The sequence below is a fragment of the Macrobrachium rosenbergii genome, chromosome 39 (genome assembly GCF_040412425.1).
Source record: "Macrobrachium rosenbergii isolate ZJJX-2024 chromosome 39, ASM4041242v1, whole genome shotgun sequence".
NCBI lineage: Eukaryota > Metazoa > Arthropoda > Malacostraca > Decapoda > Palaemonidae > Macrobrachium > Macrobrachium rosenbergii.
Window position 1 is genome coordinate 16,057,514 of NC_089779.1, and position 23,234 is coordinate 16,080,747.

At 35.8% G+C, this 23,234-nt stretch overlaps 2 protein-coding genes across 7 annotated transcripts in view; one reads left to right on the forward strand and one right to left on the reverse strand.

Annotated features, from left to right (window-relative positions):
* The first annotated feature begins 601 nt into the window (after positions 1 to 601).
* LOC136825774 (2',5'-phosphodiesterase 12) lies at positions 602 to 15,147 on the forward strand. Of its 2 annotated transcripts, XM_067082630.1 has the most exons (9): positions 602 to 1,360; positions 3,203 to 3,342; positions 6,862 to 7,001; positions 10,257 to 10,419; positions 12,549 to 12,681; positions 13,201 to 13,356; positions 13,760 to 13,880; positions 14,304 to 14,455; positions 14,981 to 15,147. In XM_067082630.1, the coding sequence occupies exons 1-9, from the start codon at positions 632 to 634 to the stop codon at positions 15,092 to 15,094; spliced, it is 1,848 nt and encodes a 615-aa protein (XP_066938731.1). In that variant the 5' UTR covers positions 602 to 631; the 3' UTR covers positions 15,095 to 15,147. The 2 variants fall into 2 exon arrangements, with proteins under 2 accessions (XP_066938731.1, XP_066938732.1); XM_067082631.1 differs by lacking the exon at positions 13,760 to 13,880 and having other exon boundaries at positions 612 to 1,360.
* A 378-nt stretch (positions 15,148 to 15,525) lies between these two features.
* Positions 15,526 to 23,234, reverse strand: part of LOC136825771 (cortactin-binding protein 2-like) — a 75,432-nt gene continuing 67,723 nt past the window's right edge. For all 5 annotated transcript variants that reach the window (XM_067082625.1, XM_067082627.1, XM_067082624.1 and 2 more), the window contains 3 exons: positions 20,924 to 21,067; positions 19,907 to 20,484; positions 15,526 to 19,517 (listed from right to left, as the gene is read on the reverse strand). In XM_067082625.1, the coding sequence (XP_066938726.1) occupies positions 19,076 to 19,517; positions 19,907 to 20,484; positions 20,924 to 21,067 (1,164 nt within the window). In that variant the 3' untranslated portion in view covers positions 15,526 to 19,075. The remainder of the gene's footprint in view (positions 19,518 to 19,906; positions 20,485 to 20,923; positions 21,068 to 23,234) is intronic.

Consider the following 23,234-nt stretch of genomic DNA (forward strand, 5'->3'; position numbering starts at 1 on the left):
AAATGCATATGAGTTAAGTAAAATATACAAAAAAGAGAGACGTCAGAATTTTAAGAAATTTTGGTGTGTTTGACGGGATTAAATTAAGAGCTAAAGGACTTGATGTGAATGTAGGAATTACTGTTAAAGTTACTATAGAGGATTCATGGAGTCATAAAAAATCTTTAAAATGAAGAAACCCCATTTCAGTCGTACTCCACTTCGATCAACTTGTTTCATTTAATTTATCGTGTGTATCGGCCAGAAAATTTTAATGTTCGCATCATGATAACTTTGTATTCTTGATATTGTCATTAGGATCCCATTTTTCGCTAAAAAGATTGATATTATGACTACTTGCCATATGTGCAGCAAAGATAATATATTTAGCACTATGGCGAAACCAACAAACCCGGGTTGTTATTTAATCAGAACCCGGCTTCGCCGGTTTCGCCATATGTACTAGATATATTATTGTTACTGCACATTTAGCAAGTAACAGTGTTATATCGCATTTTTAAAGTAGTAAATGGACTATAAGGACAATATAAAATACTCCAAGTTATTAAAATAATGTGAACGTTATGTAGTGTCGTGATGTAAACTCAATAATAATTGCTCATGTTTGTTATCATCTGTTCATAGCCCCAACATGTTTAGGCTGTCACCTTCCCTGTTGGCTAGGTGCGTGTCAGCTATCCCTTTAAATACGTGGCAGGGAAACTCTCGCCACCTAGCGAAGTTGAACAGGATTTACAACATGGAACAGAGGAAAGTCATAGTTTTCCACGAGGAAGACTCGGACAGCGTAGACATATCTTTCCGCTTCGTGAGCGAGAAGAGAAAAGTGGACCGTATTTTTAACCTGCGACGGAAGAAGGACGAGGAGCTGAGCACCGTGCTGAGCCGGATATCGACGAATATCTCGAAAAACGAAACGAAAAAGAAAAGGAAGAAAGGAGCGAGCGAAGGGAATGAGGGAGAAGGAGTCAGTATCCCCGTGACCATGGTCGAACTTTCGGAAAGCGACGAGAAAAGACCCGTGGCTTTGGACACCTCTTGTTACGACGCCTTCGTGAACTCCGCCGTGAAAAATGCCCTGGTTATTGACGATAACAATTATCATTTGGATCTCAATCCACCCGTTGTCAAAGCCGTCGAGCTTCCCAAGTGTGTCATGGCTGGCTACCCTCTAACAGTGGGGAAATTTAAGACCTTGTTCGCCGACAGGAAGAATTGCACCTTCAGGTGGTTCAGAAGTGAAGAGAAGTTCGAGACGCCGAAGGAGGCACAAAGCAAACTTCACGCCATTAAGTGGGTCGATTTGGAAGTCGCCTATTCAGTCAGTCCCACAAATGAAGACGTTGGGTGCTTGTTAAAGGTAAATTAAGCAGCAGTAGCCCAGATTTTAAGTTAATTATTAGGGGTTAAATGCTAAATGATGGGACAGGTATTAGCCACGTATTTCTTAAATATCTCCAGCTCAAGAAATATAGAATAAAAGTTGTGCATTTTGTAAACAATTCATTTCTGGGTTAAAACTTATTTAGATTGGCCTGTTGTATTGTCAATTGATATTTTTTTTACCACTAATCCATATACTACACCTAGCCTAGCCCAATGCTGCCTAACCTAACTTTATCCTAAGGTGCCATTTTAGCCTATACTTAAACTCCAAGCTAATCTTCAGTATCGAGTTTTTGCTGTTAAAGTAAAAATTGGCTGTCATGGCCCCTTTGTCTTGGGTAATACTGCAGAATAGTTGTACACATGTTCTTGTATGAATGATGGCATGTTGGGGGGTCTAAGGGGGCAGAGGACCCCTGGCTCTGTCTGGGAATGACACCCGAGAATATGATAAGGGTACATTAGGTCAGGGTGCAGCCGTATTGAAATATTTCTTTGTATTTAAGAAGGCCACAACCTGCAGAAATATGCCTGACATGCACAACTTTCCTGCACTGTTACCCAGATGTGTAACTCTCCTTCCTTGCACTATTTTGGCTGTATTGGAAAATTTCACATGAAATATGTTTAGTATGTTTTGAACAGTTATGGTTTCCATTTTGGTAGGAAATTGATAGCTTTAAGAATTCTTCGCCCCACTTATACAATTATGTAGGACTGCAGCAGGAAAATTGATTTTTGGGTGGGGCGAAAATGCAGAATTAGTGAAATACAGGGATGTATTCAAACTCCTCGATACTTCTGCAGGTGAAATCACTTACTAGGTCTAAAAGGACCAGGTGACCTAGGTTACTTTAGTTTGGGATCCAGGGGATGAAGCCCTCCTGGCCAGGTAAGGATTTGGTGTCATAGGTTAGGTTAGGTATGGATAAGTTTGAATGCAATTCAGTTACTTTAATTTACAGTATCCTACGTTAGGTTAGGTTAGGGGTTCAGTGGACCAAAGCTTACCCCCCAGCCAAGTAAAACCCAGTGGCCTAGGGTTAATACACCCTGTATTTTACTTGTTTTCTGTTTTTCCCTACCAAAAATCCTCAGTTTTCCCCTGTGGCCTCCCATAACTTTAGGATATAAGAGGGGTCCGATATCTCAAAAATTAATAATTTACTACCAGAATGAATGTTTTAAACATTCAGAATGTGCACTAAAACATGGGTCATACTTTATACTCGGGAGTATGATTGTGGCATAAAGTAAAATATTTTCTGAATCAGGTTCCAGGGGAGGGTGGTATTCCAAGAAGACCTCCATTCCCCCAACCCTATTGGGTATGATGCAGTGTCTTCTTGTTTTTTTTTTAACCCCCTACCCCCAAGCCATTAAAAAGACATCAATTTATGATTGGACCGAGTTACTAGCTGCCCTCTGACCTGTGCTACCATGTCTTGAAGGCAGCACTTGGTTCCCTGAAGCTTTCCTGGAGTGAGAGTTCAAGCATATCTCAACCTGGCTCTAGGGCAAGGCAATCTTGCATCCCTATACCAGATGTATGAGGTGACAATACTTGTTATTTTCCTGCTCATGACCATGGCCAGGAGCATGGCATTTCCAGGGGAGGTTCCACTTGCCAATCAGTTGAGACAATCCTCTTACCTAAGGACTGAGTCCTCTACATAAAAGGCAGTGGTTTTTATTCTTGTAGGAACTTCACAATTTTTGAAAGGAATTTTGTAAAATATTAACTTGGAAGTCAGAATGCTTGTGCCGATGGTATTATTCTTGTAGTGTTTATTGATTTCCAGTCTTTGTTTGATAGGTTGTGATAACTCCGTACTTGAATGATCGGAGAGGTGAAGATGTTGAAGTAATATCATCAACTTTGGTGTCTGCTGGTCCAGGAGTATGCCCATTTGAACATAGACATGAACATACTGCAGTGCTGGCTGGTGAAAAAAGGTATTGGTTGTTATATCATTGTTTTTTGTTTTGTGGTACCTTTACATATTCATTAAAATATTAACACTAGATTTCCAAGCTTTTCAATAGTATAATTAGTTGCCATGCAAAGGATGAATGTGCTTATCGTAATTAGAATCCGATACTTCCTGAAAAAAGGGTCAAAACTAAAGGGAATATTAATTTTACTTTATAAATCATTCCCTTGCACCTTTTTCAAAAGATCTAATGTACCATTAAGTATAGAAATTTTCATAATAGAATAGTTATTTCAGTACTTACCAAACATTCATGTAGCTACAGTTTTACTATAGCCGATTCACTTAAGGTAGATTTTTGGGCCTAAGAGACGTTTGTTTGGCGGCCTCTGATTGGCTGGTACCGGGAGGTGTGCCGCTTGCTCGCTGTTTCATTTTAACGTTTGTAGCTCAGAAAACTTGCAATATGTGTATATTTCTTCATTTATCTCACGTTTTACACAAGATAGGAAAGTTCTGATCATACCATAGGATTCGTTATTAATTGTACAACTAAATCGTGATTTTCTGAAACCATTAAGATAAAACACAAAGGAATTAGAACGAGTAGAAGTAAAGAGAGAAGCATTTCATTCTTTATACCTGTTTTTACATATCGTCGGATTTTGCATCATTGATGCGATCAAGATAAAATAAAACTAGTGTTTTCATACAATAAATTCACCCTGAATACGCTGGTGCTTTCAGATTTTAGATGCGTGTGATATGTGAAGAGAAAATGAAGAATATGTCGTATTATGTAGCATCCGTACTTGACTCAGTTTGGCAGTAGTGCCGAGAGACGATGATCTGCAAAGAGCGAGAGCGTTGAGGCGCCGTTGACAGTTGCCAATTAGCGATATGAGAAGTTTGGAGTTTCGACAATATTTACCGTATTATTATGTCATTACATTTTCTGCACATAAATGCATAGAATTCACATTATGACTGTCGAACTTTTCACTCCAATATCATATATGTCCGTATGTCTGGACATATCTGATAAGAAGAAAATAATAATCATATGGATACATCTGGTTGTGTTGGCTTCAATTTAGTCTAGATGAGAAATTTGCATTCTGTAGGCTACATGATAAATAACAGGCTAAATAATTATGAGTTCATTATTATGGCCGCTTGCTTCTCTGGTCAATAACACGAAAAGCTGATGGTTTTTATATGTTCATTCAATGAACGAAAGTACATCTTTTTATTTCTTACCATAAAATCTATAGGCGATGTAACGAATATAAAATTCTGTCTTTCAGAATTTGTTTGAGCTGCTCTTACACCAGAACGTTTATTCCTTTATATACATGTTATATTTGATAATTGTGCAGGCCTGTTATTTATCATGTAGCCTTCAGTATGCAAATTTCTCACCTAGCCTAAATTGAAGTCAACACATCCAGATGCATCCATATGATTATTAATTTTTTCTTATCAGATATGTCCAGACGTACGGACATAATTATATGATATTGGAGTGAAAAAGTTCGACGTTCATAATGGATGGGAATTCTATGCCTTTATTTGCAGAAAATGTAATGACATAACAATACGGTAAATATTGTCGAAACTGTTAACTTCTCATATTGCTAACTGGCAACTGTCAACGGCGCCTCAGCTTTGCAGATCACCGTCTCTCGGTTTCTACTGCCAAACTGAGTCAAGAAGGATGCAACATAATAAGACATATTCTTCATTTTCTCTTCACATATCACACGCATCTAAAATCTGAAAGCACCAGCGTATTCAGGGTGAATTTTTTGTATGAAAACACTAGTTTTATTTTATCTTGATCGCATGAATGATGCAAAATCCGACTATATGTAAAAACAGGTATAAAGAATGAAATGCTTCTCTCTTCACTTTTGCTCGTTGTAATTCCTTTGTGTTTTATCTTACTGATTTCAGGAAATCATGATTTAGCTGTACAATTAATACCGAATTCTATGGTATGACCAAAACTGTCCTATCTTGTGTAAAACGTGAGATAAATGAAGAAATATAAAGATATTTCAAGTTTTCTGAGCTACAGGCGTTAAAATGAGCGAGCTGCATACCTCCCAGTACCAGCCAATCAGAGGCCGCCAAACAAACGTCTCTTAGGCCCAAGAATCTACCTTAAGTGAATCGACTATAGTGTGGCAAAGAAAGATTTTCATTGTTATACATGGTAGGGTTAATAGGCTATCCATTATCTACCCCCTCACTTGCAGGTAGCTTGAGTGAGTTTCTTTGTTATCTAGTCACTCTTTTCTTTGCCCACTGGATTGTGAGGAGGTGGGAGGAGGGAGGTTATGAATGTTTAAGTATTGAAATAACCAATTTTATTATGAAATATGTATTTGAGTAAAACACAACAAATATTCATTTCACTGAATGCCACATTGATGTGGATGGAGGCTAGTGGTGAACGAGTGCCTTGGATTAATATTAAGCTCTTGAATAAAATATTTATTGGAAATAAGAAAGTTTTTATCCAAGATACATAATGGAATTTAGTTTTTAGCCAAAAATTTGTGGTAGGTGTCAGCAGCGGGGGACCACACCAGTGGACAAAATTCAAAATATGGCGGAGTAAAAGAGTGAGAAAGATTTCTCTGTATATATGAGTTTTTTTTATGCAGATGAAGAAGAGATGAACTGGATGTTCCTCAAAAGTGAATTTTCTGTCAGTACTGCACTTAGAATATTTTATGAGTTGCTTGTGTTAAAATATAGGTGTCCATCTTTCAACATGTATAACAGTCATATTAACAGTCTGGTTAGGTTCCAGCTTAATTCTCCATAATTTTCTCCTGTACTAATTTTAGCCAAATCTCTGTTACTTTTAACAAAGTTTGCAGCCCCAGGTCTACAGTCTGCAGAAGTAACCAGTTTTTTTAATAAGCCAAGCCACATACAGTATATATGATATAAATGGTGGTAGTCCAAGAACACTAACCTGAGAAACTTCCTTAAATTCATGTAGTCGTCATAATGCCCTTCAACAACTGCTGTACTCTGTATAATATGTTTGATAAGATTGAGGCCATAATACTAAGAAACGCTTTTCAAACTTCAGTCCGTTTGAGTTGGAAAACTAGGGTAATCATGAGTAATGCTGTCAAAGGCAGTGCTAAAGTAAAAAACCTTGCAGGAAATTAAAAGACGTTCATATCAAGCACCCAGGCCTTTGCAAAGGCTAAATTGTAAACCATGAACAGATAGTTATTTTTTGAACAGACGTTTATTTACTGGAGTTACAGAAATTAAGCGGACGTGAGTTATTGAGTAACATTACCAGTGATCCAACATACTGTCACATAGTCAGAAGGGTTTTGTTTTTCTTGTGACAGAAAGTGACGGAATCATTTGGTTTAAAGAGGGCACAGTTTAGTTTATCTCCAGAAGTGCAGATTGGCAAGTAACCTACCATTCAAATATTACTGAGTTGTACCTCCCATGGTTTGTTGTATAGTAGCATTTTATTAATTGTAATAATTTTTTTCCTCAGCTTACGAGTAATTTCATACAATATCCTTGCGGATTTATATGCGGATGGTGATTTTGCTCGAAAGCATTTGTTCCCTACGTGTCCATCTTATGCTATGGACATTGATTACAGAAAGCAGCTTCTCATCAAGGAGTTATTAGGTGAGTGTAATATTAAATAAAAATTTTGGTAAATTTCCTTTGACTTATAAACTTGATGCGAGGTTATGTGTAAGGTAGTCCTCAAGTTACTATAGGCATACGTTACAATGACCCCAACGTTACTCGAAAATTTCGTAACTTGGAGGCAGCCTACCTACACTATATAATCTATACATACACTTACTGTAGGCTACTGTTGATTCTTTTATACAGTGTCCATTATCCTTTTCTTGTCCTTAATGATGGTGGATACCATTGAATGCAATAGATGCTTTTCACCTGCAATGGCCATGACTGTTCCCACAGCATGCTGGTTGGTAATTGTCATTTTCTGCTCTGAAGTGATGGATGCCTTTTCTTCATCACACGACCAACAGGAGACTCACTTGGGCATTTTGAAGACGTGCTGATCTTAGACCAATTTGCATTTTAAACAGTTTTAAACAGACAAAAATCATACACTAACACTTACACAACTTTACACTGTAGACGGCAAGCATGAGTGAGGGATCGGTCTGGGTGATAGATATGGACATCCCAGCCTCTCGGGCCAGCGTATTGTACATCTTAAGCTGCTGCCTGTGCCTGTCATGCGAGATTTAAAATATTTTCAATATTGTCGAATCAGTATCGCCATCGTAATTTTGAAATATCATAACTGGTATCGCCATCGTAACTTCGAAATATCCATCGAAACGTAACTCAAGGACTACCTGTAGTTGTCTCATATTATTAGTAAATTTTGCATTTAAGGCTTAATTTATGATGAGAGAATGTTAAATATTCAAATCAGAAAAATCCCGAAAGTTTTTAAATGATTTTTCTTTGCTCTTTTGTCCATAAGCCCTTGAGCATACTAGACCCCTCCCATGTTTTACTGAACTTCACACTGCACCCAAGCATCCCCCCATGTGGTGCATCAGTTATGTCCAGTGGTTATATCATTTTAAATAGCAACCTAGAGCCCATTAGAAATGTTGTAACTGCTTCCTAATCCCACTTTTTCATCTTCACTATAAGTAGGAAGAAATCAGACATGGCATTCATGTTGTCACATCTGTATGTCAGGTCAAAGATAAGGGGAAGTTGTACCTTTCCTGCATATCAGCAAAATAAAAGGCTGTCTACTGTAGCATTTTAATTCCCAAGGTTGCAAAATTGTTTACAGTACTCACTTGTCTTTCCAGTTGGAGAAGGGAAACTAGGCTGTTATGCATAGCTTTGACCATACTATGAAATATACTATGTCTGCAAGTAAGAGATGCAGAAGTACAGTTTACTGTATATGCAAAGAGAGTGGAAGAGTATCCAAGGATTTGAAGTGCCTGTTTTCCGAGACAGTAAAATAAAAAGATTGAAAACAGTTACAAATACTGATGATTTTTATTCGTTCATTTTACAACTGACAGTATTAAGTTTTTATATAAGGAAGGAAATTCAAGGTCTCTATACTGTAATGTGTTATTAAAATTCAAAGAAAGTACGGTATTGGATTCAGGGGATATAGTGAATCATTGCAAAAATTTGCTTAAATAAATTGGGTTAAGATATGGCAAAGATAATGGAAGGAAATTTTTAATGCAGAGAAGCAACATAAGTGCATGCTGAAGATAAGGAAGGGTTCATTCCAAATGTGGAATTGATGTCATCGTTCAAGAACATGTTTTGGTTTAAAGTCACCCATATATATAAAATATTTCCAAATGTGTCTATTTTGTTTTATATGTTTCTTTATGCTAACTAACTTTCTTTATAGTTTTTCTTGTTTACAGATGTATAAGAGAGAAGAATGATAAAACTATAAACTTAATTTTAAGATAAGTTTATTGTGTGAATGAAGGGATTTAAGGAGGGCCAAACAAAGCCAGAAAATTTACAACCAGATTATAATACCCAGTGTGGATAGAGGCTGAGAGCTTGAATCAGGTTATTATTTGGATAGAGAAGTGGCAACATCTCTAATGGGTTCCATGTTTAAAAATGTATAACTGTAGCATCCACTGTATGGGTTTCTATGTCTGAGCTCTTGTATTATTTTTAAGTGTTTCTTTTGCAAAAATCCGGGTATTGTGGGCCTCAAGTGCAAGAATAGTATTGGTGGCATTTCTTGCTATCCCAGCAGAGCCTTTAAAGTCTTTTCTGTATGTCACAAAATTGAATTTTTTATGTAATTCAGGAGGGGGAACAGACTATCTCCAAATAGGTGAGAAGGTGTTTTTTTGTTGTTTTTATTCATTGTAGATAACAAGGAAAAACTATGTGAAAATTTTCTTGGAAGGGCACAGTTCCAGGGTACAGTATTATGTATGAAAAAATTCTTCTTGATTGAATTCCAAATTTGAAGAAATTATAAAGCTTATTTTATCACCATTTACTGACGTACTATCTTTGAATTGTTTAATTCTTTCTATATGCTTATCCTTCAGTGTTTTCCTTTGATTTTTTTCTAATTAGACTGGACAGTGCTTCAGATTACAAAGGAACTGTATGATCACGATCATCATCAAGGTATACAGTATTTTGGAAGGTCCTTCTGTCAGTCCTCATTTAGTTCTTCATGGAAACAGATCCCATGTACTTGCCAGTTATAACTTCTAGTTATCATGAAATGGTAGTTCTATATCATGACCTTTTTGAATAAATTGTTCTTGAATTTTTTCTTGAATATGTTTTAAGGAATTGCCTCCAATAGCATATGTTTAGATGGCTTTGGAGAAGAAAATGGAATTTTTGGAAAACTGATATCTCTGTTAAGTTGATTCAGTTTTCAGTGTTTTTCATTTATGCCGTGATATGGGGTTGAAGGTGTATTATTTTACAGACATGAAGTAAAACAAGTTGTCACTTGTGGTCTTAGTTGATGTTCTGACTTTACTTGAACAGTGTTAAGCTGACATACGATAAAGCAGTATGAGTTTGTGAATAAAATATTCTTTCTGTCATGATCATTATTGCATAGAAGACACATGTATTCACACTTCTACACTGTCAACCTTTTGACAGTTAGTTATTGCTCATGATCACCACTGTAAGTGTCGAGAATTATAGCTAAGTACTCAGTTTAGACTATCTTTTATAACTAATCACCCTGTGTAACAATTTGATTCTTGGCTCATTTTTCCAAATTAGCATGGTGGTCAAAGTTTGTTTAACAAGTTATTTTATGTAAAAAGAAATACCTGTAGCACATATTAAAGGTATTTTGGAAATGCAAAATTTTATATCTTTATTGTAAGTAAAAATTCTTTCTTCCAGGGTACAATGGTGATCTTATCTGTATGCAAGAAGTTGATGAGAAGGTTTTTAATTATGATCTTGAGCCAGTGTTGAGTCACATTGGGTTTGAAGGTCATTTTGATGCAAAAGCAGGTCAAGTTACAGAGGGACTAGCGGTATTTTACAGGACAGGGAAGTTAAGGTAAGAATCTAATTGCTGTACTGGAAATTCCTGTCATATGCTGATTTTAGGAATATGGAAATAGTGAGGTTAATTTGGTTGATGAAGTAATCCAAGACATTTTGATTGGGTGTGTTTTTTTAATGATGTGTGTTTGTGCCTGCAGAGTTATGGGGGAAAATCCAGCGTCCTAATGTTTGTTTTACAGAATGAAAGTTGTATCTGTCATTGTTTGTGGGTACTTAGTCAAATTGGTTGTCACATAATATTAGTCCTGTGCCAAGTGATAACCATCTAAAAGTGTTTCATGATGGTGACAGTTTTAAGTGGGGAAATCTGTCGGGGAAGGGGAGTACATAGTGACTTTATATTTAGGACGCTTTGCTTCAAGGTATGTGTGCCTACAATATTGAATAAGTAACTAAAGTTCACTTAGGAATGCATTGTCCACCAGTTTTAGGTTTTGGTCTCTCAGTAGCGCTCTAACTATTCACCAGGTAATTGGTTCAGCTGCAACGCAAGCCCACTCTTAGAGCTCTTATTTATGTCAGGTCAACTGAAAATGCTGAAAGAGGACATGAAATAGTTAACAGAATGTGTGAGGAGAGAGAGAGAGAGAGAGAGAGAGAGAGAGAGAGAGAGAGAGAGAGAGAGAGAGAGAGAGAGAGAGAGAGAGAGAATCAATATATACAAAAGAATAGGTTATGGAAGTGTTTTTGGCAGGTGAATAAATGAACAGTGAGGAGAGGACTGAAAATCAATGTACAGTAAACAAACACAAGTTTATGGTAACTAGAAAGGCAGCAAAGGAAAAAGTGCAGACAAGAAAGTAACTGTGTGACTGCTATGGGAAAGGGATGAAGTCAGTGCTGTGTACTTATTACAGTAGATTGTGTCACAATAGATACTGAGGATTCCGCCATAAATTACACCATAAATTAAGAGATTTTTATGCTTAAACGTTTTGGAAAGGCAAATGGAGACAAGTGGAAATTGGAAAATCATGTTGTCATAGATGGGCAGTTATTAGAAGAGGCAGAACACATCTGTTACCTTACAAACACATTGAACTGTGAAGCATGGATTGAAAGAACACAGAGTATAACTGCAGCCTGGATGAGATGGAATGAGAATAAAATATCCAGTTAATAACAGTTGTAAAGACTTGTAATCAGTACATAAGGCCTTCACTACTCTGGGCATTTGAAACAGAAGCTGACGAAAGTAAGTCACAACTATGAAATTATGAAATGTTAACATTTACAGCCATTGTCTTTTTGTAAGATTGTATTGCGAATGAGGCAGAGAGAGGGTGGCCACTGCATAGGAAGGCAGAGATAAGAATAATTAAGATGGTTTTGGCTTGTAATGAAAAGAATCTGGGAAAAAAAGGAAACCAAGACCTAATGTGAGTTTAGGCAGAAAGTGCACAGGATAGAGGAGATAGGCAAGGACTCTGCATCTAACCCCATTTAGGGAAAAAGCAGTTGTAAAAAAGTTGATGATTATGAGGAGGAGGTGTTTGGACAAATGACAAGATCTTTGGCCATTTGGAAAGCAGCTGCAATATTCAGTGGCTGGTCCAGCACTATGAAATTAGTCAGTCATCTGAGTGGTCACACTTTCATGGGAGAATCACTTAATGAATGCTTTGGTAAGGCTATTTGTGGTAATTTTTTTACTTGATAATGTAAAACTTATAAATTGGACATTGATTTTTTCTGAGCATGAAAGTTCAAGTATGTTGAGACCCTTTTTTATTACAGAGGGAAGGCTGCCAATGTTTGGTGTTTTGCAAGTTCCTTTAATGGAAAATATCGTGCTTAAAAATTTCATCAATTATAAGGTGTTTTCATTCAAATAATTATGTGCTTAAAAGCAATTTTAACATTATCTTGAGGCATGTGCTTTTGCATTTTTATTTAGATATATGAAGTATGTTGATTTTTGGTACGTTTAATACTATTGAAAGATTTGACTGCCTCTCATTCCCTGGAAAAGCCTAAAGAATTTACCATGAAGGTATCCATAGATTCTGTGATCAGCATTCATCTAAGAAAAACTGACAAAAGCAAAAGTGTAAGAGGTATAGTTAGGTTATCTTTTAGTGATTGTAATTTGAAAGTGACATTGAAATTTTATATTTTCAGGCTGCTGGAAAGGAACAGATTTGTTTTGAGCACTGAATTACAAACTAATGTCCTTTTTAGTGACATGTGGGAGAAACTGCAGACAAATGAAAAAGTGAAAGAGAGGGTGTCAGAGCGATCTACAGTATTGCAGGTAAGAATTTTTATTTTTTATTGGTAAAAAGGTCTTGTTTGGAAGCTGTGAGTATTGGACATTTGTACCCGGATGCTACCTTTAGTGCTCTGTAATGCATTTTTTGTGCTGATTACATTTAGTTGTGAATTATGACTTTCCTGAATATTGAGAGCATATTAGGACTTTCAGCTGAGTTATGCTTTTTTTATTAAGGTATGTCTTATTTTGGCATCGGTGAAGACAACAACATTACTGTGTACTGTAATTCAGATTCTAGTTTTTGGTTGCCTGTAATTGCATTCCGAGTAACTTCTAATTGAAGCAGTACAGTATTTATACTACCTGTACTGGTTTTAAGTGGTAGTTCAACCTTTATTGTACTACCTTCAGCTAGGTGCAGTGACAGTATATAATATAGTAGGTTTGTATCTATGAAACAAATCTGAAACTGAAATTATGCAAAATAAAAATGGAAGAAAGAAATGTCATGTGAAAAGTTTTTTCTGTTACCCTTGTAAAATTTTCATAATGTTGCAGGTCTCTGTGCTTGAAAGCGTGGAAGATCCTTCAAGAATAATTGTCCTTGGCAATACTCATCTTTATTTCCATCCAAATGCAGATCATATCAGAATTCTTCAGGGTGGAATATGCATGCAACTTTTGCAACAAATTATCTGCCTCTATCAGACAAAGGTAAATCAAGATCCACGAATATTCAGTTCTCTACCATTTATTTCTTCATGTTAATAAGTAGTTAACTTAGACCATTAAATCAAAGAACACTTAATTTTTATAGGGTTGGTCAGTCTTCAGAATTTATATAGAATTTTCAAGTGTTTTCTGGTGGGTTATTATGTATATGTACCCAAGTATCAAAGTTGCTGAAGTAAATTTTGTGATTATTAATTATTTAATATCATTGTCAAAGAGATGATTTGTTCACTTTTTATTAATGGTATTACTTGACATTTTAATTTAGAGGGCACTTTGTAGAACTGATACTTAACTTACAAATTCAAATTGTGTGAATATTAGCTGTTTGGAAGCAGTGAGCTACTTGTGATTTTGTTTACCACCAAAATGTTTTGTTTTGTAGAACCCAGGAAAAGATGTAAGCTTGCTCTTTTGTGGGGACTTCAATAGCACACCAGAGTTTGGCATATATCGTTTTATGACTACACAGCTCATTGACTCAGAGGATATTGATTGGAGTAGCTGTAAGTTTATTACAATATTGTGCTTGTATCTAAGATACAGCCTAGCTTTGTTGCAGAAAAAAATATTTGTGAATGCATTCTACTGTGATAGAAATAGTCTTTTCCAGTTTTTTTGGCCAATGCTAATTCATTTCTTGAGAGAAAAAGCAATTTCACAGTCCCTGCCATATTCGGGTTGAGAGGTACAGCATGAAAAAATGAAATTAAAGGAAGCTTTTAGTTGTACTGTATTCTTGAACAAAAGAATGGTATTTTATAAAAGTTGCATCACTTAGACAGCCTCGTTTTCCCACTTCACTCAAAAAAGGGCGGTTTTGATAATGCAGAATTTTACATTTTGAAAATGAAATTAAGTACAGTACCTTACTTTACACATAATACAGTAAACATAAGAATTTTATGAAAACTCATTTCTTTTTTCAGGTCCAGAGGAATGTATTAAAGGTGTTGAAATTTACCATAACTATGAAATGGAAAGTGCCTGTGGCTTACCTCCGTATACAAACTATACTGTTGGATTCTATGGTTGTTTGGACTATATTTTTTATCAGACTGATAAATTCACTGTCAAGAAGGTAAGTACTGTATATTTATTTAACTACAAAACAGTACATTTATGAAGCCTAGAAATTTTAATCCTGAATTAAAAGATTTTCTGCTGGCTGGTCGATTGTACTGTTCATGCACCCCATAGGTTCGTGTTTCAGGCAAGGTAGAGCTTTGTGCATGGGGATAAAAGAAAAAGATGTTCCATTTCTTTGTATATAGATCTTGCCTCTTTTCCCATTGGTACTGGTGTTCCTTATCCCAAAGATCTGATTCAACGTAGGCTAACACAAGATACTGCAAATAACATGAAAAGGTGCATTTGAATATGGTGCCAAGGACTCCTTAGATTTTTGTATTTTTATGGCGTTTTAACATTGTTGCTAACTGATGTCAAGTTGCATAACCAGTGTACAGTATATATCAAGTTTTTATTTTTCCTTATTATTTTAAACACCTTGGGGAAATTGAAAGCATTGGAAAGTGAAATGATGTAATGAGAGATATTGCTGTATATAGAGAGTTCATTTAATTGAAACTGTCTTTTTTTACAGGTAATTCCCATGCCAACTCATGAAGAAGTTACTGAACACACTGCATTACCAAGTATAACATTCCCATCAGATCACATTGCTATTATAGCTGACCTTGAGTTTGTGGCCAGATAATAGATTTTTAATATAATATATAAATAAATATTTATATTAGGTGTAAATTTGAAGTGTTTTTTATTTACTTGTTATTGTGGGGAATGAGGACCTGTAATTACGTAACATTTCAACTTTTACTGTTTTTTCTAGCCCTGATGGCTAATCTGTACCATTGCCTGTTAGGATAAAAAGGCTTTGATTAAACACAAGGTAGTTTGGTGAACTACCTTGTCAAGGAACAGACTGAAGTACCAAGAATGACAGGATGCTTGGTAATTTTGTCCACAGCTCTTCTCCTACACACACAACAGCACTGAGTCAGGGATACTATCCTGCAAAAAACCATTGGAATGAAACCATTACTGTACATCATGCAATAGACTTTTCAGTGTAAAACTGCACTGACCATTAAAGTTACCAGTCACAAAGGATACTTATATATTACAATCTTTTAACAACTTTACATTTTATTAGGAAAAAAAGAGAACTGTACACTTTATACGATAGCTAAATACATGAATTGTACATTTTAAAATACATACCCTTTGTTTACAATGGTCTGTACATACATATACTGTACAATTGAGAGATTCTTATTTTGATAACAGACAGCTTCAAGGTCTCAGTCCCTATATTGGTGGATTCATGTATGCAATGCTTAGTGACCAAGATGTACATCATTTATAGATACATATCTTGACTTGCTCCTCTATAAAACACTCATGTCATTTGTTAATTTCCTACACCTAAATTTTCCAACACTATTTCACAATAGATTTTTCTATTGCCATTAAATGTCATATAATGGGTTAATTAGTTTCAAAAGCATGTTTACAAAAATGATTATGAGGAGGAGGAGCTAGGCAAGGTAACTAGTACATCAGTTCACATAGTTTACAATAGATGCGATGAATTTACAGTGGATACAAACACTTTATCAAGTTTTAGAATTTCAACAGTGAACCACACCAAGAATGAGCTGTGAGTAATGCTCATTAGACAACAAATAGCTCTTCCTGAAAGATGTCATATGACACAGATATGCCTCACTGCATAGCCTCATTGTACTTTCATAGGGACATTCCTTCCTGGTTTAAAACGATGTTCAGTTACACCTGCTGATTTTCCAGACACTAGAGAATTACCAGATAGTAAAAGGCTAGATGAAGAAATATTTCACCTTCATAAGGAATGATTTTTTCCTTCAGCAAATATACAAAAAGATTCAAGGTTCAATACCTTTTTTTTTTTGTAAATATAAATATACCTTCTATATATTAACACCTTGCTTACTGATCCTTATAGAATCAATGTGTGCTATTATTGATTAACCATAACAGCACTTTGACTCATATTAACTACATCTTGGATAATGATTGTTCCCAACCTGACCACATCTCCACTATACAAATTTGATTAAGTAGCAAAATGTGTGAAACTGGCATGTTGACCCGTAAAGTCTCGTGACCTCACCTACATGGTATTTGTGTGCTCCATAAATTACATACATTCACAGAATGAATGTCTTGCTCCATTGCATGTCTCAAAGGAAGAACTCTTGTGCTAAACTTGAGATGGTAGTAGTTAGTAATGACAATAGTACTTTACTGCTATAAAATTGAGATGTAGGTTGTCATACTGCCAGCGTAAAACTAATATTTAGCCAAGATAATTCCAATTATGAAAACATCTTGGTATAGGGTCAAGGTAAGTCACTTGCCTAATGATACCTGTTCTTGAATGACACTTAATAATGTCATACTATGGGCACGTTATGAAACTAAAACTGTGTTTAGTGGAACTGGTAACCTTAGTAAAGGCACCAGCTGGTTACATTTTAATATTAATCATTACATTACTGGAAAAAAAATAATTGTGTTCACTTGTGGCCTATATGAAACTGTACTTAAAATTCAACTGAATTATAATCAGAAGATGAAACTGATAAGTATACTGCGCTCTCAATTCTCAAAATAACATTGTATTTGGGCTTCTCACACTATTCTAACATTTCACATGGATGCATACTCAAACAAATCTGAATAAATACATTATAAAACTAACAAGACTAGAAAGTTTTTTGTTTCATTAAAAACATTTTAGACTGAAGATATGGAAAACATTTTTGATTTGTCTTTTCATTAATATGTTAAGTACCACCAACACAAAAATTTATCTAGTAAACCTTCCCACCCGCTGACTGCTGCAATATATTGCTAAGCCTACATTTTATTTAACCTAATAATGCTAAATTCCCTTGTGTAGATTCTTCTCTAGGATAGAGAAATAAAAGATCTTACACCTGTTAATGCCTCATAAAAATATACTGCGGACATCAGGGATAGATAACTAAGATTTTACAGATTCCTATCATGAAGCACTTACAATGACTAATGCAAGCTTGTATTACAAATACCTGACCCTTTGCACCAAATCTTTAAAATTTTTCTCAAATGACTATCATTTCTATCCTCAGGTGTTTCAAAGACGTTGATACACAAGTCGCAAGAAAATTTGAAAATAATATAGGGTAAAGCTATAGTGTATAAAAACCGATTTAAAATAACAACCAATCTGAACTACATTTAACTACCTGCATGCAGTTTCACGTTGTTTTGGATTTCTATAAGGGAACAAAAATGAAATGGTACTTGATATTATACCGTACTTAGGATAATTTTGAACAATACTTACATGGGTAATATATCAGGATTTGTACATATAATCACCAAAGACGACAATGTAATGACCATGTTTTACTTAGAAAATAAAACACTGCAAAAAGTATCTATACCAAAGGCAGCAACTTCCACAGAGCAAGGTAACACCTCTATAATTCTAAACAGAAGTACAGAGGATATGCTTGAAGTCTTGGGTAGAAGAAATTTTTTTAAATTATCTTATTTCTTGTGGTGCAAGAGCATATTAAAAAAATAAGAGATAATTTTTCCAATATAATGTAATCATTACCATCATATAAAAGGATAACTCGCCTTCTAAAAGGTCACCAGTCTATAGAATCACAATCTTTAATGCACACCAATAATCCTCTGGTGGACAATGTTATTTCAAGTCATTCTGTCTACAAGAGGAACATGTCTCTTGGGAGATCACAAACCAAAGGTCAAATCAATGCCATCTTGTGCTGTTTTACTATCATCTAGAAAATGCCACAATGCAGACCATTTATAAGGGTGATGTTTTCAGAAACCAAATTGATGAAGAATGTATCCAGAATAATTCAACAAATACAGGTATGAAACTAGTAACTCACCCTTTCAAAGCCAGTTTAATACTAATTGTTTTTTCAATTTTAAGCTTGTGCATAAAAATTCTAGCAAAAAAATTCATTTGGTCTGTGATCTTCCTAAAGTGCATTAATGCTTTCAAGATGATTTAACCATTTAAAACAATATGAAAAAAGGCTCTGCATTTAATATTATGAAATAAAAATTAGTTCAAACCACTGGAAGAACATAGTTTATTATCACATCAAGCTGCTCCAATATTCTATAAGATATTAGGATAACTACTGCCAAATTATCAGTGATGGGTAGGCATTCTTTTCTGCTGGATATATACATAAGACATAACCTTTTCACACATCAAACAAAAAACATCCACTATTTTCACATGGCCAAGAAGTTAGCTGCTCTTTGCTTATTCACTCGCAACAATCACATAGCACCTAAACAGTATGCAGCATTGAGCAATAACACCAGGAGGCAAATCAGCCATTAAAATAAAATACCCTTATATAAATAATGTTCAAAAATTGATTCATTACTCAGCAATTTTGCTTCCTGAAGGCCGAACCTAATGGCATTTTATGACTAACTCAATGACCACAAATTTCAGTTATAAACTCCTCTGTTTAAAGGAACAGATAAAGGGAACTTGGCAAGTGACTTTAACAAGAAAGCAGCACTCTCAAGAAGTTTACAGAAGAAATGCTGCCATTTGAATAACAAAACGGGGAGCTAACCTGGAAAGGCAATGTTACGCATATCCCATTGGTGAAAGACCTAAAATTTTGGTAAGATTAGCTTCATCCCACTCTGGTGATGTTGGTGATGCTAGACCCACAGATGAACCGAAATGGTGAGAGGATTCAACCTTTTCAAACTTTGAACCACCTGTCTGAGTGCTTCCTATCAATTCAAGTGGCAGATCCTTGGGCCGGGGAGGTGGAAGAGGGGACTTGATTCCACGGAAAGCAGACCTTCCTAAGCCCCCATCTAGAGCTGCCAAGAAGTTGTGCGCCTCTGCTGTGGGGAGGGGCAAGCCAGGAGCCAAGCTACGCTGAATAACAACATACAAAGCCATGCTGGTCACTCTAGCTTCGTCCACTTCACAACCAACACTAGATCTCCGCCATACGCTAACCACTTCAGTCCTAATTTCCATTGCAATGATATTATTCCACAAATGCTCTACCCCCCTGGAATAAAAGAGCATTAGTTAATAATATGCTCTGTACATAAGATGTTGAATAAAAGATGTATAAGCATTAACAGTACTAACTCAAGGGCATAAACGCGAAAGCCTCCGTCCACTGTCTGATAACCTATTGTACTTACTGGACTTGGGCAAGTCTGTTGAGCAACAAAGGCTACTAAGCTGAGGTGCCATAAATCAAAAGAATAATGTGTACTTGAAGATGATGAACATTTTGATATAAAAAACATGAGGGACATGACAACTCATGATACTGACCAAAACCATGAAAAAATAAGTTTGAGTATAAAAGTAACTTTATTATACACTAAATACAAATGACTATGAAATGCATTAAGAGTACTGTTACCAATTAGAAGTGCTTATACATACCTCAGTAAATCTCTTGGATTGTTGGCTGTCAACAAAGTCTGTGTGAATAGATGTGGGCCATGAAGAGCAGATGAAAAGCCTAGAGCCATAAGTGTTGCTGCCAATCTTCCCCAGGCTCCTGCTACCCATTCGATTGCTTTCTGCATGTGTGAGGAAGGTGAGGGGAACACACCACCATGTAATGAAGCAACATGACGCATGAGTGAACGAGAAAGGGTTGCTACTAAAGGCTCCCTGTCATGGCGTAATTGAACCCACAATACCCCACCTTCTAGCTGTCCACCACCTGGTCGTCTCCATGCGTCCATGGTTACCAATACTGTTCCACTGTTTACTCCTTTCACCACACCCCAGACACCAGGCCAAGCTTCTCTAGACACACGTTCCATGACAACTAAACTCCCTCCACTTTCAACAACACCTCTGACCGACTCTGTAGAAGAGACTGTGCCGCCCCCTAAATCAATCCTGGTGACTCCAATGTTGCCTCCAACTCTCAAATGGGCTAAACATCTAACGAGAAAACGTTTGCCACTGTCTTGTGGTCCATAAACTACCACACACTGACACTGCTCTATCTGTTTGTAAAAAGAAAAAAGGGAGTTTAAAGGAAAATTATACAGAACAATTTGGCTACAAAAATATGACTGCATAGTTCAAGTTAAAGAGAAAATACTACCCTGCCTACCATATTTTTTTGATTCTGGATACTATGCAATATAACAATGTCTCCATATTTTATCTATATCAATACTTAATATAAATAATAGTAACATTTACTAGCTTAAAATTGAAGTACATGAGAAACCAATTGAATATGAGAAACCAATTGAATATAAAAATGTTTATAGTAAGCTAGTTCTGAGTTACCCTCATATAGTTTATTTTTGAAATCTGAAAAAATACTTGCAATGTAAAAATTAGAAAAGGAGGCATTCAAGTCCTTTAGATATAAAAGGACCAGTTTTTTTAATTTCTATATGACTCGTTTTAAGTAAGCGGCATCAAAAAACTTACCAGTCGCAAATAATTTTTGAGGATTGGCACTGGAACTAGAAGCGTATAGGCAGCAGCTTCAAGAGTATGGAGATGGATACGGATATCCTGAGCATGATTGTTTACCAATAAATCATAAGGTCCACTTACCAGGCCATACTCTCCCTAAGAAAAAAAAAATTGTAATGTTCCATAAGAGATTTACTGAGAGAGAGAGAGCGAGCATAGTATTTTCGTAAATAAACTGTACTGCAATAAATTGATGATTTTAGTTGAGGCAATGGTAAAAATTTGAGCATAAATGTATATACATACAATAGCAGCAGCACTTTTCTTTACAGCTGTAAATGACCCTGACAGTGATACATAATGATAACTGAGATATGAAATTCTATCTCATAAAGGAACTGAATTACAGTACTTAAAAATGTCTGGGACTACACATCCAACTGAGGTATCACAAATGAAGTGCTTAAATGAGACTCAAGGATAGGGGGACAAATGCAGTGCATGACATACGAAACTGTTGTTTTGAGGGGGAGAATATCAGTAACCTAAAGTAGCCATTCAAGATGTCTTGTATTCCCTAAACTAGTCAAACATATTTCTTTCTTTTTTATTAAGGTTCTCATTAGGCAGACCTACAGGGTTTATAATCGAACACACGGTAATTTACATGTCTAAGGCCTTAAGATATCAAAACCTGGTGAAATCCATTATTCTTATACTGACATAATTACAACATGTTGAGTCAGCAGGTGGAACTTACTGTAAAATACAGGTCATAATTATAAGACAATAAAATTGTTTGAAAGATTTTTTTTTTTTTTAGTTCTTCCCCAAGCAATTAGCCTGATTTTTTAAATATGCAGAATGTTAGGAGAGGCTGCAAGAAATTCTTCAATGCACAATTAAAGACCAAAATGTGAGATTTGTGGTTACTGTATACTGTGGTAGGGGAACAAGACAACCTGCTCCACCTGGAAACTGCTTTGCCAAAGGCAACATCCACCAGCTGTAGAGTACTGGCAGTCTGAATCTGTCACATCTCAATCATTATATTGGGGAAGTTTTCTGTGATCACTAAATCATATGACTTGTCCAGTCTTTGTTCTTTATTTAGATTTGAAAATGGAACAAGGTAAGTTAAACAAGTAAGATAGCCAAGTGAGAAGAGGCCAAAGGTAACAGATGCTAGAATGACCTTAAGTCTTAGTTACTACTGATGCCAACTTTTTTAACAAAAAACCCTATTTTCATAAATGAACTACTAGATGCTTTTGCATCTCGTAAAACGACGACTACATCATGATAATCCTCCTTAGGTATTGGAAAGTGTGCACAAGGATTCTCTTCTCTGACAAAACTTCAAGTTGGTCATAGATATGAGGTTCCATGAAAAAGAGCCCATAAAAGCTTTGATATGTTACTGGGATGGGATCTTACTAGGATCTTCAAACATCACTCTTAACAAGGATCCATACGATGGAGTGAAGTAGGACTATTAGCCTCAAGCCTTTACCATGGGTTTCCTTACACAGACTAAATATTCACTTAATGACTAAGTGAAAATCGATTAAATAAAAGAACAGGCTAAGAAAAATTCTCCTTAACCCTCACATGCTACGGAGCAGTCATAAAGTAATTTCTTTGCCATTTGGTTTTACAACTATTTTGTGGCCTTTTATTGTCTCAAATTCTCTCCCTTGGCTGTACTCCAGAACTAAGAATGGCAAATCTGCTATGAGAACTCAGCCCTCAATTAAGTGTCAGTTAATGGAATTTTCTTCTTAAAAGATGGCAAACCCACTTCCTAATATAAATTCAAAATCACAAAGGAAAGAAAGAATTCAATTTATAACGTGTCTATATAGGATTCCAGAATAGAAGAAATAAAAAAAAATTCTACAATCAGGTAGTGAATGGTATGAAGGACTGATCAAAGTCATATGCTTTCTCATTCATAATCTGCACTAAAAAAAAAATACCCATTCCAAATTATGGTATTAGACCTTCCCTAGTACTCTGGGCATGAATCTTGAAACATTTTATGGTATTTACTAATAGTCTAGTTATCTCTATATTTTATCCATGTTGCAGCTACTCTTCACTACTCAAGTCCTGTATATATGCAAGATAACAGAATTGCTCTATACCTAACAAGATACCTAGAGTCTCAACTGTCCTCTCTATTCCATTTACTCTTTGTTTCAGGCATCAACAATCTCTTACATCTCTCTTTAGATTCTGTGCTTACCGATAGTTCACAGCATAAGTTGCTCCCAGAGGTACCCTTCATTACACTCATTTATTAATTCTTCTATTACAACTA

Bases quoted from the DNA above. Each gene is read 5' to 3' on its own strand.
- LOC136825774 (XM_067082630.1), top strand. From the start codon at position 632: ATGTTTAGGCTGTCACCTTCCCTGTTGGCTAGGTGCGTGTCAGCTATC. The intron at 3,343-6,861 runs GTATTGGTTGTT...TTTTTTCCTCAG, and splicing joins GTGCTGGCTGGTGAAAAAAG to CTTACGAGTAATTTCATACA. The intron at 13,357-13,759 runs GTAAATCAAGAT...TTTGTTTTGTAG, and splicing joins TCTGCCTCTATCAGACAAAG to AACCCAGGAAAAGATGTAAG.